The sequence below is a fragment of the Eriocheir sinensis genome, chromosome 47 (assembly GCF_024679095.1).
Source record: "Eriocheir sinensis breed Jianghai 21 chromosome 47, ASM2467909v1, whole genome shotgun sequence".
Classification (NCBI taxonomy): domain Eukaryota; kingdom Metazoa; phylum Arthropoda; class Malacostraca; order Decapoda; family Varunidae; genus Eriocheir; species Eriocheir sinensis.
Genome location: NC_066555.1, coordinates 715255 through 728750, shown reverse-complemented (window position 1 = coordinate 728750; position 13496 = coordinate 715255). Strand labels below are relative to the sequence as shown.

General features: G+C 48.0%; 2 protein-coding genes across 70 annotated transcripts in view; one reads left to right on the top strand and one right to left on the bottom strand.

Moving 5' to 3' along the window:
• The window catches only part of LOC126981223 (acetylcholine receptor subunit alpha-type acr-16-like), a 20954-nt gene extending 18609 nt beyond the window's left edge, over nucleotides 1-2345 (bottom strand). For all 20 annotated transcript variants that reach the window (XR_007733823.1, XR_007733821.1, XR_007733824.1 and 17 more), the window contains exon 1: nucleotides 2258-2345. The gene's annotated coding sequence lies outside the window, so the exon portion shown is untranslated. The remainder of the gene's footprint in view (nucleotides 1-2257) is intronic.
• Nucleotides 2346-7545: 5200 nt separating this feature from the next.
• The window catches only part of LOC126981218 (AP-3 complex subunit beta-2-like), a 30014-nt gene continuing 24063 nt past the window's right edge, over nucleotides 7546-13496 (top strand). For 48 of the 50 annotated variants that reach the window (XM_050832069.1, XM_050832076.1, XM_050832046.1 and 45 more), the window contains exons 1-3: nucleotides 7546-7771; nucleotides 12438-12513; nucleotides 12995-13165. In XM_050832069.1, coding sequence (XP_050688026.1) covers nucleotides 7569-7771; nucleotides 12438-12513; nucleotides 12995-13165 — 450 coding nt within the window. In that variant the 5' untranslated portion in view covers nucleotides 7546-7568. Of the gene's footprint in view, nucleotides 7772-11622; nucleotides 11836-12437; nucleotides 12514-12994; nucleotides 13166-13496 lie in introns of those variants that run through there. The other 2 variants (XM_050832079.1, XM_050832078.1) reach the window with 1 other exon arrangement.

The window sequence follows — 13496 nt, the reverse complement described above, 5'->3', positions numbered from 1 at the left end:
TAAAATTCACGAGCAAGTAGCAACAATCTATCTACTTATCCGCCGCCTCCTTGACTGTTGGTAACATTGATAACTGTTGTATAGATCAAGCATTTGGTTACTATATCACTATCGTCTCAATTTGACAGTGTTGAGCTCTCCTACCAAGATTCCAAAAACTTCAACCGGGTTTTCATGTGTTATTTTCCCGTTCAGTATGCAGAGGTCGGGTCAAACCAGTCTCCTTGGGTACGTTTAAAATTACGGGCTTATTCACAAACACTTCGGGACACACACACACACACACACACACACGTACCCACATTTGATAGTCTAAAGGGGCTATTACCCTGGGCAAGTTTTCCGTGGATCTTCAGTCAAACCACGATTTCCGCTGGCGTGTTTCTCAATTGTTTCTTGTTATTGCTGATGATGATGATGGTGAGTAATACCGTCGTCCTTCAGTGAAATCTACCGTAGTTTTGGAAGATCGCGGACACGTCAGAAAACCACGGAAATATGAGAACCACGCCAGCGGAAATCGTGGTTTGACCGAAGATCCACGGAAAATTTGCCCAGTGTAATAGTCCCTTAAGGCTTGGGTAGACGGTAATGTGGGTATTTCCATGGGTAGTGTGATGACCCTTGTGGGAGTTTGACAAGACTTTTGCTGCACCATAAACGTGAAAAAAAACACGCACCTTGCCTGAGTGAGGGAGTCGGTCACCCTCGCGGTCTTGGTGATGGCCTGCGCAGTCTGGTACAGGTTGCTCGGTTTTATGAGCTTGGAAGAGGAAGAACGCACCAAACGCACCAAACGCAGTCAGTGAGCGTGCATTCAGCGCTACGACGCATATCAATAGTCACTTCAAAAGCACAATATCCCACAACCGGCTCAGCCTCACGGCGTGTCCAAGTGTTCCCTGCGAGAGACTTGGTATCTTAATCTGAAGCAGGTTATGAATGACCTTTGCAACACAACAGAGAAGAAAGTCATGTTTGCTTGTGATTGACGTGTTTTCTTCATAGGTACGTACATGTCTAATTCTGGGAGTCTTTACTTTACCATATTTGGTGTACAGACGTAGTAGCCTACAGGTCTAAAGTTTCAGCTGAAGGTTAAAGTCTCGTCAGTGGCTGAATCATCGTCGAAAGAGTGACATGGATTCCCACCTCGGCCTCAAAATGCCCCTAAAAGTGCATGGTTGTTTGACTACCCCCCACCCCCACCCCCTCATGAACCTGTGATGCTCCCTACCCCAAAATCTGCCAAACTTACGGGCCTGCGTCCTGTTTAGTCTATAGAGTACTCCATGGACTAAGGCTGTGCTTATGACCGCTTGTCATCCCGGACTCCAGCGACCCTCAAGAGGATCAGTGAAGCTCCGGAGGGGGGCGGCGTGAGCCAAGCAAGATGGCGCCACTGCAAAACACTTGCCCGCGACGTTAATGGGCTGGGGCCGACCAATGGGCACCATCATTTTATAAGGAGCTACCTATGGCGCCGGTAGGCTCCCTTGGGCACTTGAAGGGTCTCATGGACGCCCCCAGCCCGTTAGTGGCGCAGGCGAAATATATTTATAGTGACTGGCGTGTTATGTGACCTGGCTGGCCCATGCTGCCCCGGTGCTCGACTTGGCGGAAGTCTGGGCAGCATGTGGGTAATCTTCCCCACTCGGCGATGGTTCAAAATTGCCGGCGTACATTGGTGGGACTCGAACCTAGGTCCTCAGGCTCACCACGCCCGCACGCTGACCGCTCGGCCACCGCCTCAAGAAAGCCTATTGGCGCTATACACAGAACGTAGAAAAAAAAGATAAAAAAAACACCCCTATCGAAACCACCACTACCACCATCACCACCACCACCACCACCACGACCACCATGACCACCACCACCACCACCACTACCACCATCACCACCACCACCACCACCATTAACACCACCACCACTGTCACAATCACCACCACCACCACCACCATCACCACTCCTTAGATTTACCTTATTACAATCGTTCACCATAACCTTTCCTGTTGTTTTTGCCACTAATAATACTACAAATACAACTGATTTTACTTCAACAACAACAACAACAGTGATAATAATAATAATAATAATAATAATAATAATAATAATAATAATAATAATAATAATAATAATAATAATAATAATAATAATAATAATAATAATAATAATAATAATAATAATAATAATAATAACGAGAGAGAGAGAGAGAGAGAGAGAGAGAGAGAGAGAGAGAGAGAGAGAGAGAACTCACTGCGCGTTTCTGTGCCTCCGGTGTGAGAAAGATGACAGTCTGAACCACCCGAAGCCTTCCACCACGCTTATATCCTCTCTCTCTCTCTCTCTCTCTCTCTCTCTCTCTCTCTCTCTCTCTCTCTCTCCTTTAAATAAGTAGTGTCGCCGCGGAAGCTCGGTGTTAAGAACCTCTAATCAAAGTAGTAGTAGTAGTAGTAGTAGTAGTAGTAGTAGTAGTAGTAGTAGTAGTAGTAGTAGTAGTAGTAGTTATTTTGTTGTTGTTGTTGTTGTAGTAGTAGTGGTGGGTGGTGGTGGTAGTAGTAGTAGTAGTAGTAGTAGTAGTAGCTGTAGTTGTTGTTGTTTTTGTTGTAGTAGTAGTAGTAGTGGTGGGTGGTGGTGGTGGTAGTTTTAGTAGTAGTGGTAGTAGTAATAGTAGTAGTAGTAGTAGTAATAGTAGTAGTAGTAGTAGTAGTAGTAGTAGTAGTAGCGGTAGTAGTAGCAGCAGCAGCATCATCACCACCATCATCACCATCATCAACAACACCATCACTATCACCATCAACAGAGCCAGCCAGCCAGTCAGCCAGAGAGGAAGGAACTGTCAGTCTAGGATCAGCAGTTTACGAGCGTGGCCTTGTGTCTGACGTTTGTGGGCGTGTTCCTGTGTTCCTGGCCCACCGTCCGCAGCTGTAGGTACATAGGCGGCCCAGCTGAAGAACCGCCGGCAGCCCCCACTGATCCCTTGCAGCTGGGCGCGAGGGAACGGCGTGGTGTACTCATCCCTGTCCCTGGGTGCTGGCTGCTTGAACGACCGTCTTCCTCTCCTCCTCCTCCTCTTTGCTTGTGTTCGCCTGGCTGAAAAGAGAGGAAGGAAGGGACGCGAGGGAAAAGGAGAGAGAAGCAGAAAGGGAGATATATTAAAAGGGTTTCTGGTATTCCATTGTCAGTTTGTGAAGAGGAGAAGGTTAGAAGAAGAATACGGTAAGATTAAAAGAAAGAAAGGAGAGATTAAAGGGAGGGCGTGTGGTGTGTGTTAAGGTTTTAGATGTTGAGGGAGGTTAGGTTATGGATGTTTGAGCTTGTGTGATAGACGTCGAGAGAGGTGATGTTATTTGTGATTCCTGAACGACCGCCTTCCTCTCCTCCTCCTCCTCCTCGTCCGTCCCTGTGCTTGTGTTCGCCTGGTTGGCTAAATGGAAGCATGGGGGCGTGCGGTGTGTGTTAAGGATTTGGACGTTGAGAGAGGCATACAATTAAAGGCATACAAGCTTGTGTAATGTTATTTTTTTTCTTACTGACTGAGATTATGACTCAGCAATGTGTTAAGTGTGTAGAGCTTGTCGGAAAGGTCCCCCCAAAAAGTGCTCCGTCACAACTTCTAGCGGTGGGTTCAAGTTAAATCTATGCACAGTCAGCCAGATTGTTGTTGTTCTCTTCAAGTTGTTATCCTGGCTTACCCATGCATTGTAGACATGACATTGTATAATTACATTTGTTAGCCCTGATGAACCCTACAACATGGCATTATAAACAGTCAGCTTTTTTTTTTTACGTCTTGGCCTGTGGCGCCGGTAGGCCTTCATAGTAGGGCCTGATGGTCGGCCCCAGCCCATTGTGGCGCAGGCAAGTGTTTATAGTGGCGCCATCTTTACTTTTCAGCATTTTCCATTTTAGACCCCTAGTTGTATAATATAAATCATTCGGGGTTTGTTGGAGGGTCATGCGACGCCGATCTGTCACAGTTTTTGTGCTATTAAGACTTGTTCCTTCCCTCACTGCTTGTGCTTCCATTCTCAAGTTCTCGGCGTCTCAGGTGTTAGGGGACTGCTTCACAGGCGGCGTATAGCGTCCGTACTCCTCCCTCTCTGCATGTTTCGCTTCATGAAATAATAATAATAGCAATAATAATTTATACTCAAGCTCATCCCTTTACTGTCCAAATCCCTTACGCAAGAGTTAGCCAGCATCTTCACTCTTTCATCCCTCACGCTGGTAAACTCTGGAACAATCTTCCTTCATCTGTATTTCCTCCTGCCTACGACTTTAGCTCTTTCAAGAGGAGGGTATCAGGACACTTCTACTCCCGAAATTGACCTCTCTTTCGGCCACTCCTCTAACTCTTTTTAGGAGCAGTGAGTAGCGGGCTTTTTTTCTTCACATTTGTTACCTTTTTTTATGCCCTTGATCTGACTCCTCTGCTGTAAAAAGAAAGAATAATAACAACAAAGTAACATATTTAAGACACCCGAGGGATAAGCGAATACACAAAAGTAAACGACTCCCACGCCCTCCCACGCCCCTCCCACGCCTCCCCTGCTATTTCCTCCTAAACACCGACCCATCACTTCTTTTCCTGTCAAATTGCCGCCTTTTATCGTATCAGCAGCGCCAGAACGTTGCAAGCCAGCGCAATAGAAGCCAACTAAGGGGTTACTGGGAAATCATAATGGGTCGAATTTCAAGACATTTCGCCGCCCAAGAACACATATTTGACAAGGCTTTCGTGGGAGTTGTGGGCATTTCCAGTAGTAGTTTTATGACCCTGGTGGTAGTGTGACCCTTCCTCTGTACCGTGAACCTCAAGAAACACATATTTAGAACCCGGCTGACCCACTCTTTGACCTTTAGATGTAGCTGATGTGGGAAGTGAACGTATCTTATAAAACCGAACATAGACGCGAGAGGAAAAAGTTTGATATATAGAATGAATGTCTAAAGCGTTGATTCTAGGACTAAAGCAAGATGTGGGATGCAGATTGAATGCCTGAAGTGTTGATTCTAATACGTATATGATTCCGTCTCTCCCACGGTTACTACGGAATCATGGAGAAAAGATGAATTAGCGTGATAAAGAATGTGTTTATAGCGTTGGTTTTAGGAGCGAGAAAAGAGAAGGGAGAGAAAATAAAGAAGGGAACGGAGAGAGAGAGAGAGAGAGCTCTCTCTCTCTCTCTCTCTCTCTCTCTCTCTCCGAATATCTTCACTATCATATAACCGCTAGAGTTTCACCACAGAGGAAATTTGAACTTGTGATATATAGAATGAATGTCTAAAGCGCTGATCCTCTTACTTCCCTCTTTCCCATAGCTCTCTCTCTCTCTCTGTCTCTATGTCCTTTAAATGATATATCAACAACAGTACGAATGTCTGTCCACGAGGTAAAGTTACACCGCATCTGTCTCCCTGTCTGTCTGTCTGGCTCATGCGGTGTTTTTCTGCTTTTCTGTCTTACATTATATATACTGCAGTGACCTCCTACTATAGCAAGTGTTATGGTTCAAGCCTTATAGCTCACGACGCATTGGAGCGGTTTGTGGTGGTGTTAGATTCTGTGGTTAGAGCCTGGAGCGATTTGTTGGTGTTTTCTTATCTATTGTGAAGAAGCAGCGTTGGGAGAGAGGAAGAAAGGGAAGGATTGAAGGAAGGATGGAAGGAAAGAGTGGAAGGAAGGAAGAAAGGAAGGAAGGGAAGGAGGGAGAGAGGAAGGAAGGAAGGAAGGAAAGAAGGAAGGAAGGAGGAAGTGAGGGAGGGAGGCAGAAACGAAGAATGGAAGGAAGAAAGAAAGAAAAAAGAAAGAAAAGTGAAAGAATTAAGAAAGAAAGGAAGGAAGGGAGGGAGAATGGCATGAATGAATGAATGAAGGAAGGAAGGAAGAAAGGGAGGGAGAGAAGACATTTGTAAGGTTAGGTTAGGAGAAAGAAAGGAAGGAAGAAAGGAAGGAAGGACAGAGAGGGAAGAGGAAAAGAAGGAAGGAAGGAAGGAAGGAGACGGTACTAAGAGTGCTTGGAATTCCATTAGTTAGATAGTTAATTAATTAGTTAGTTAGTTAGTTAGTTAGTTAGTTAGTTAGTAGTAGATATATCAAGAGAGAGAGAGAGGAAGGAAGGAAAGAGGAAAGGAAAGAAGGAAGGAAAAGGAAGGAAGGAAGGTGTGTGTGTGTGTGTGTGTGTGTGTGTGTGTGTGTGTGTGTGTGTGTGCGCGTGACTCAACACAGACTCAGGTGATAATTAAAACAGCTGATAGCATTATGATCATTGTTCTACCTCCTCCTCCTCTTTTCCCTCCCTCCTACCATGTCCCTCCTCATCCTCCATCTCCCATACCCGTTGTATATCTACCCCCCCTCCCTCTCCCCTCCTCCTCCTCCTCTTCTCCTCTCCTGTCCATTCTCTCTCTCTCTCCTCGCTGGTGTAAGAGGAGAGTCGTCAGGGGGCGGACACACCACGACACCTGCCCTACCCACCTACCTACCTGTGTTTGTTTACCTGTAGTCTGCTTCTGCTGGTGTTACGGGCGAGAGCGTGCGAGGGAGAGAGAGAGGAGTGGAGAAAGGGAGAGGAAAAAGTGAGAAACGGAGAGAAGAAGTGAAGGAGTGAGAAAGGAAAGTGAGCGAGTGAGAGAAAGAGAAGTGAGGAACGGTGAAGGGAAAGTGAGGAACGGTGAAGGGAAAGTGAGGAACGGTGAAGGGAAAGTGAGGAACGGAGAGAGAGATAAAAAAGAAGTGAAGAACGGCTAGGGAAACAGAGGAACGGAAAGGGAAAGTGAGGAACGGACACGAAAAATGAGGAACGGAAACGGGGAGTGAGGAACGGGTGTAGTGACTCTTGGGGAAAGCCTCACAAACTCACTCCGCCGGGAAGGTATAGACAGTACTTCTTTGGCCGCCTGGTTAAGGAGTGACTTTCCCATCCGGCCGGTTGCAGGTTTGATACCCGGCGCCGGCACTGGTAAAAGCCTTTCCGGGTCTGGAACTCCGTGGCCTTGCAGGGGGAGAGGAGAAAGGAAGGGAGGGAGCATATTTCCAGTCCCGCTGCGATAGTGGTCCCCAAATTTTTCGTCCCCTTTCCCCTTTTACCGTCATTTTTCACTTGTGGACCCCTACAACGAAATAGGGTCAGCCAGCAAAATGTAAAATACCTTGCACTGCCATGCTCATTAGGCTGTATTAATAAAATGAAAGCAAAAGGCGCTCCATTCAGCAGACTTTTTAAGTATGACGAATTTTGAGATAATTAGAATCTCTTTGGACCCCTTGAAATTCTTCCATGGACCCCTGGTAGGGATCCACTGCTCTACGGGTGTGTGGTCCCTGAGTGAAGACGCTTGCTTGGTTGTAGCTTCGAAACTAACCACGGTGTGTTCTGGAAAATACCCTCATTGTGATCACCACTCAAAATCACCCTTTACTAACCCGAACCTAACCTAACAGAGCCTAACTTAACCTTACCTGCCTGTTCAAGAGCGGGCGCCACATACCCGTACAGAGAAGGGAAATACGCGGGAGGGAGAGAGGGAGAAGTGAGTAGCGGAAAGGAGAAGTGAGGAGTGACATGTGTTCCGTCACCGCCCGCCCCATCGTGCTGGAGGGCGCCTGGAGGTTCATCCGCCGCCAGAACCAGCATGCCTCCTCCTCCTCCTCCTCCTCCTGCGTCCCCTTCCTCGCCCCCCCCAGCGTGGACCCCGCCGACGTGGTGAGTGCCGCGGACGAGGACGCCGCCATCCCCCTCCCGGTGTCCGAGGCTGCCGGCGGGAGGTGAGTGTGGTGGTGGTGGTGGTGTGTGTGTGTGTGTGTGGTGGTGGTGGGGGGGGGGGGGACTGGTGATGGATGTGTGTGGTTGTGGTGGTGGTAGTGGTGTGTGTGGGGGGGGTACTGGTGATGGGGGGGGGTGTACGGTTGTGGTGGCGGTGGTGGTGGTGATACTGTTGTTGTTGTTGTTGTTGGTGGTGGTGGTGGTACTGTTGTTGTTGTTGTTGTTGTTGTCGTTATTGTTATTGCTACCACTTCTGCTACTACTACTACTACTACTACTACTACTACTACTACTAATAATAATAATAATAATAACAACAACAACAACAACAAGCTATCACCACCTCATTTACTATACTATAATTAGCCTCGAGTCACCAATCAGCTGACCTTGACTCGAGTAACTCCTCACCAAGGCCATGACAACAAACCCCCCACCACCCATAACTGTCCTCCTTCAGCGATAGGGAGTCAGGGAGTCCTTTCTTGACGGTGACGTATAGGGCCTCGTGGTGGGTGGGTGTCCTGGGTGAGCTGGGGCAGTGTTGGGTCCGTGGCCTTCACTCTATACCGTCACTCCTGTATTGCGATTCGTAACTTAATCTGAACAAGCAAACTGCCTTCACTCTCATGCATATCCCTGTCCTGGAGGTGTCGTACAGAAACTAGAGGTGGGTGTGAGTCCTGGGTGAGCTGGGGCAGTGTTGGGTTCGTGGCATTCACCCTATACCGTCACTCCTGTATTGCGATCCGTAACTTAACCTGACCAAGCAACCTGCCTTCACCACCATGCATATCCCTGTCGTGGAGGTGACGCACAGAAACTAGCGAAGGGTGAGAGTCCTGGGTGTGAGTCCTGGGTGAGCTGGGGCACTGTTGGGTCCGTAGTCATCACCCTATACCGTCACTCCTGTATTGCGATTCGTAACTTAACCTGACCAAGCAACCTGCCTTCACCACCATGTATATCCCTGTCCTGGAGGTGACCTATAGAAACTAGCGATGGGTGAGAGTCCTGGGTGTGAGTCCTGGGTGAGCTGGGGCACTGTTGGGTCCGTAGTCATCACCCTCACACCGTCACTCCTGTATTGCGATTCGTAGCTTAACCTGACCAAGCAACCTGCCTTCACCACCATGCATATCCCTGTCCTGGAGGTGACGTACAGAAACTAGCGAAGGGTGTGAGAGGCATATTTTTAAACATTTCTGCGCCCAAGAACACGTAATTTACTAGTCTTTCGTGGGAGTGTAGGGCATTTCCAGGGGTACTTTTATGACCCTGGTGGTAGTCTGAGCCTTCTTCTGTACCGTGAACCTAAAAGAACACTCGTTAGAACTCGATTAACCTCCTTTTTGGCATTTGGAAATAGTTGGTTTGAGGGGAGGGAGCATCTGACACTACCAACCTCAGTGAGTTCGCATCCTTCACCCCTCAACCAATACTCCTGTAATCGGATCCGTAACGTAATCACGCCAAGCAAGCTGCGCCTTCACTCTCATGCAAATCGCCAGGCTTCGGCCGCTCGCGAGTCATTGCCACCACACGCCTGCCCCTGCTCGTCACCGCACGCCCCTCCCCCCCACCTCTGCGGCGTCCGAGCGGCGTGTAGGGGGCCTGGGGGGCGGCGCGGGGCTGGGGCGTGTCCTGGCATGCGTCGGGGCGGCTCAGCGGTGAACTCACACGCCTGACCTGCGGCCGCCGATACTTTTGAATTTTTATGTACGTTTTTTAAGCATTAGTTTACACACACACACACACGCACACACACACACACACACACACACACACACACACACACACACACACACACACACACACACACATAGTATATATATTGTTTGTTTGTTTTTGATGGTTAGTTTTTCCTATAATAATCTGTTTTTGTATCTTTCATTATCATTATTTTTGTGATAATTATTCTTTTTATTATTGTTGACATATGTTTATTATTTCTATGATTATTTTTGTTTATAATGATTTATTTCCTTTATGATCATTATTAATTAGTTTTTATTTGTAATTACATGTAATTATATACAAAGAAGGAAATATACGAATACATAATGAATAAATAAAGAAAAATATTAATTGGATATTTGAAAACTGATAACTTCGCGTCGCTAAATAAACAAACGAATGCAGAGTACCAACGAGACCCTGACGCCCTGTGACCTTGCCCGCCACCACTCCTGCCTCCCCCCCCTGCCCTCCTGTGACCCTGCCCCCTGCCCTCCTGTGACCCTGCCCTCCACCACTCCTGCCTCCCCCACTCCCAACCCCTGCCCTCCTGTGACCCTCCGCCCTGCCCTACTGTAACCTTGCCCTCCACCACTCCTGCCTCCCTCCCACCCACCCCCTGCCCTCCTGTGACCCTCCGCCCTTGACCACCACACTCCCCCCCTCCACCCCCCTGGCACTGCTATCACTATGGACATTGCTATGACCCTCCCCTCTTGGCCACCCTCCCCCCCCCCTCTGGCACCACCACCACCACGGGACATTCCACCGATCCATTGGGCTTCCTCTCCCCCCTCCCCCCCCTCTTAGCATCCCCGGGCACTGTTTACATTCCACCCAATCACTGCTACCCGTACCATCACAACAACAACAACAACAACAACAACCGCATATGCTACTACTGTGTGCTATATACTACTACAATACCACCACTATTAATACTGCATCTACTACTACTACTACTACTATTACTACTACTATGTATAATGCGCCTCAGCCAGGACCAAGGATTCTATAGGTATCCCCCAGACTCCTTGGCGAGGGACCCAGCTGAAATGCGAGCCCTTCCCCAGAGGCACCAGCCATTCCAGTGTAAATATTGACGGTAACTCTTAGGTGACAACACATCTCATTTCGACGTGTGTGGACAGACAGACAGACAGACAGACGAACACTTCAAGAAATATATTGGTTATAAGCTATTCGTCATCTTCCTGAATGATAATATGCTAGATTTTCGTGGTGTGTGGTTATATAGACAGACAGACAGACTCCTTGGAAAAATCATATTCTTTATCCTCGTAAATTAATGTATGTTGGATTTTGTTATCGAGAAATGTTCTAACACCTGCTGATTGCTTGTTACCTGAGAGCAATCCATCCGATGCTTTTTTTTTTTTGTTTATTGCTTGTTTGTTTGTTCTTTAGCTTCCTTTACTGTAAAAAAAATGAAAGAAGTCCCTCTCCTTCCTTCCATCAAGAGGTGGCGTCAGCTTCAGCCCGAGTTGTCACTCTATCTTAATCCTTGCCTCGCCATAGACGCCACGTGCTGTAGGAATCAACTCGCAGCCGGAAAATAGTTCGCAAAGAAAGGTTCAACTTGCTTACTTTTTCTATATTTCACTCACCGTTAACGTTTACTTGCCCTGTTCCGGCACCAACACGTGGCACAAACATCGGAGAAAGACTTTTTATTATGAGAAGGATTTATAACAAACGAACGGGGCAGATTTTAAAAAGAATCACCCACGTTAATGTTCACTCGGTTCTTGCTTGTTTGGTCTGGTGTGTCGTTGTCTTGCGGGCAATACCAACCATCACAAAGATCACAAGTGGGCAAACTGGAACAAAACAAGGCAAATTAAAAAGATTTCCTGCTGTGTATTCCCCAGTGTGCATGCGTGGTGGAGAGCAGAGCTACCTATTTCTGCAAGGAGATATTTCTCGCACACCGATGTTTACCTTGTTGCCTGCCGCCTCGCCGCCAGAGGTCCTCCCCGCGCCGCGCCCCGCCAATGGCAACACGGACGCCACACTTCCGCTGTTTTGATTGGCCAAGACGCGTCCGGCACAGCCAATCACAAGTCCGTCCTGCGTGAGCGTGGCGGTGATTGGCTGTGAAGTGCGGTGCAGGGCCAGCGGTGGGCAGTGACAGGGAGGGTGCCGTGCTGGCCGTGGCTGTCAAGTGACCGAGAAGACCCTGCCCCAGCCCGCCCCAGCCCACCATGGCGGCCACCAGTTCCTACAGCAGCGAGCGGCCGCCCTCCGTGGACGCTGACTACTCGGCGGACCCGGCCTCGGGGAGCTTCTTCAGCACCGAGTATAAAAAGTATGTGCCGCCCCCACCCCCCCTGGCCCTGTGGCCATACGGCGGCACCCGGCCTGGCACCCTGCTGCAGGCACTGTGCCGCCCACTCGCCCGGGCCTTGTCCGGCACAATGACCGGCCTCTTCCACACACAGACTTTAGTTTTTTATTTTATATGAGCATTTTACTGTGACCTTCCCCTGGGAGGTGGGGCTCGGTCCCCCAGACATTCTTTCTTATTCCTGTTCTTAGAGATGAAACCTTAAAGACTAATTTTGTCTGTTTATTATTGTTTTAGTAGCTGTCTATTAGTAGCACTTGTGTGGAGGATATCTGGGAAACATTGCCGTGCCCTTGTTCCTGGTTGTTAGTTTGGACACACATAGTTGTGAACAGTCCCCGCCACCCTCGGCACCAGCGGCCCCACTGCCAGCCCAGTGACACCCAGTCAAAAATTCATATAGCTGAACTGGTATTATTTTTCCACAGTTCACAGTTCTACATTTAAGGAATAAAACATAAGACTGATTAGAATAGTTAATGTTTAGCTAAGAAATAACTGTTTGGTAGCTAGCATGGCTCACTCACAGCCAGGGCGCTACAACTTATTCCTGTCTCCCCCAGGCATGAGGACCTCAAGCAGATGCTGGACAGCAACAAGGACGGACTCAAGCTGGAGGCCATGAAGAGGATCATCGGGGTGGGTGGTTGGAAAGCTGTCACACACTTAGGGTCGTATTTTAAAACATTTCGTCGCCCAAGTTCACATATTTGACATGGCTTTCGTAGGAGCTGTAGGCTTTTCCAGGGGTAGTTTTATGACCCTGGTGGTAGTTTGACCCTTCTTCTGTGCCATGAACCTTAAAAACACTCATGAAAAACAGATTGATCCCCTCTTTGACCTTTAGAAATAGTTGATGTGAGAAGCGACGGTGTCTTAAAATACGGCCCTTAATCTTTAGCACAATATAGCAACATAAATACAGACATAATCAATCTACTATTGTCTTTCTATGGCTCACTTTTAACCTCTAAACTGGGAGTATATGTTACCAGGCTACCAGTGAAGGTGAAATCCATACCAATCGCAGCGGAGGGGTTAAATACACACTCTTCTACACATTCTTTTACTTGCTACCTCCTCCATCACCTACACCCCTCACTCCCCCCCTCCCCCTCAGATGGTAGCGAAGGGCCGTGACGCCTCTGAGCTGTTCCCGGCGGTGGTGAAGAACGTGGTGAGCGCTAACCTGGAGGTGAAGAAGCTGGTGTATGTGTACCTGGTGCGCTATGCCGAGGAGCAGCAGGACCTGGCGCTGCTGTCCATCTCCACCTTCCAGCGAGCCCTCAAGGTAGGCGATTACTCTGGGGTAGATTTTTTTTTTTTTTTTTTTCATCTCATTCATATCACCAGTGTTGAGTTTTTAACATTTTTTTTCCTTCTTCCATCTCCGTCTTACTTTTCCTTTTCTTTCCTTCCTTCCTTCCTTCCTTTCTTCTCACTTTTCTTGGCCTTTGCTCTGAGGTAGTTTCCTTTTTTTCTTTTTCCTCCATCTTGTCCATATCACCAATGCTAGCCTATTTTTTTTACCTCTCTCTCACCTTTTCCGGACTGATTTTCTTCCCTTATTTTCCCATATGACTGATTCGTATAAAAACAAGCTCGACTGCCACTTCCTTCCC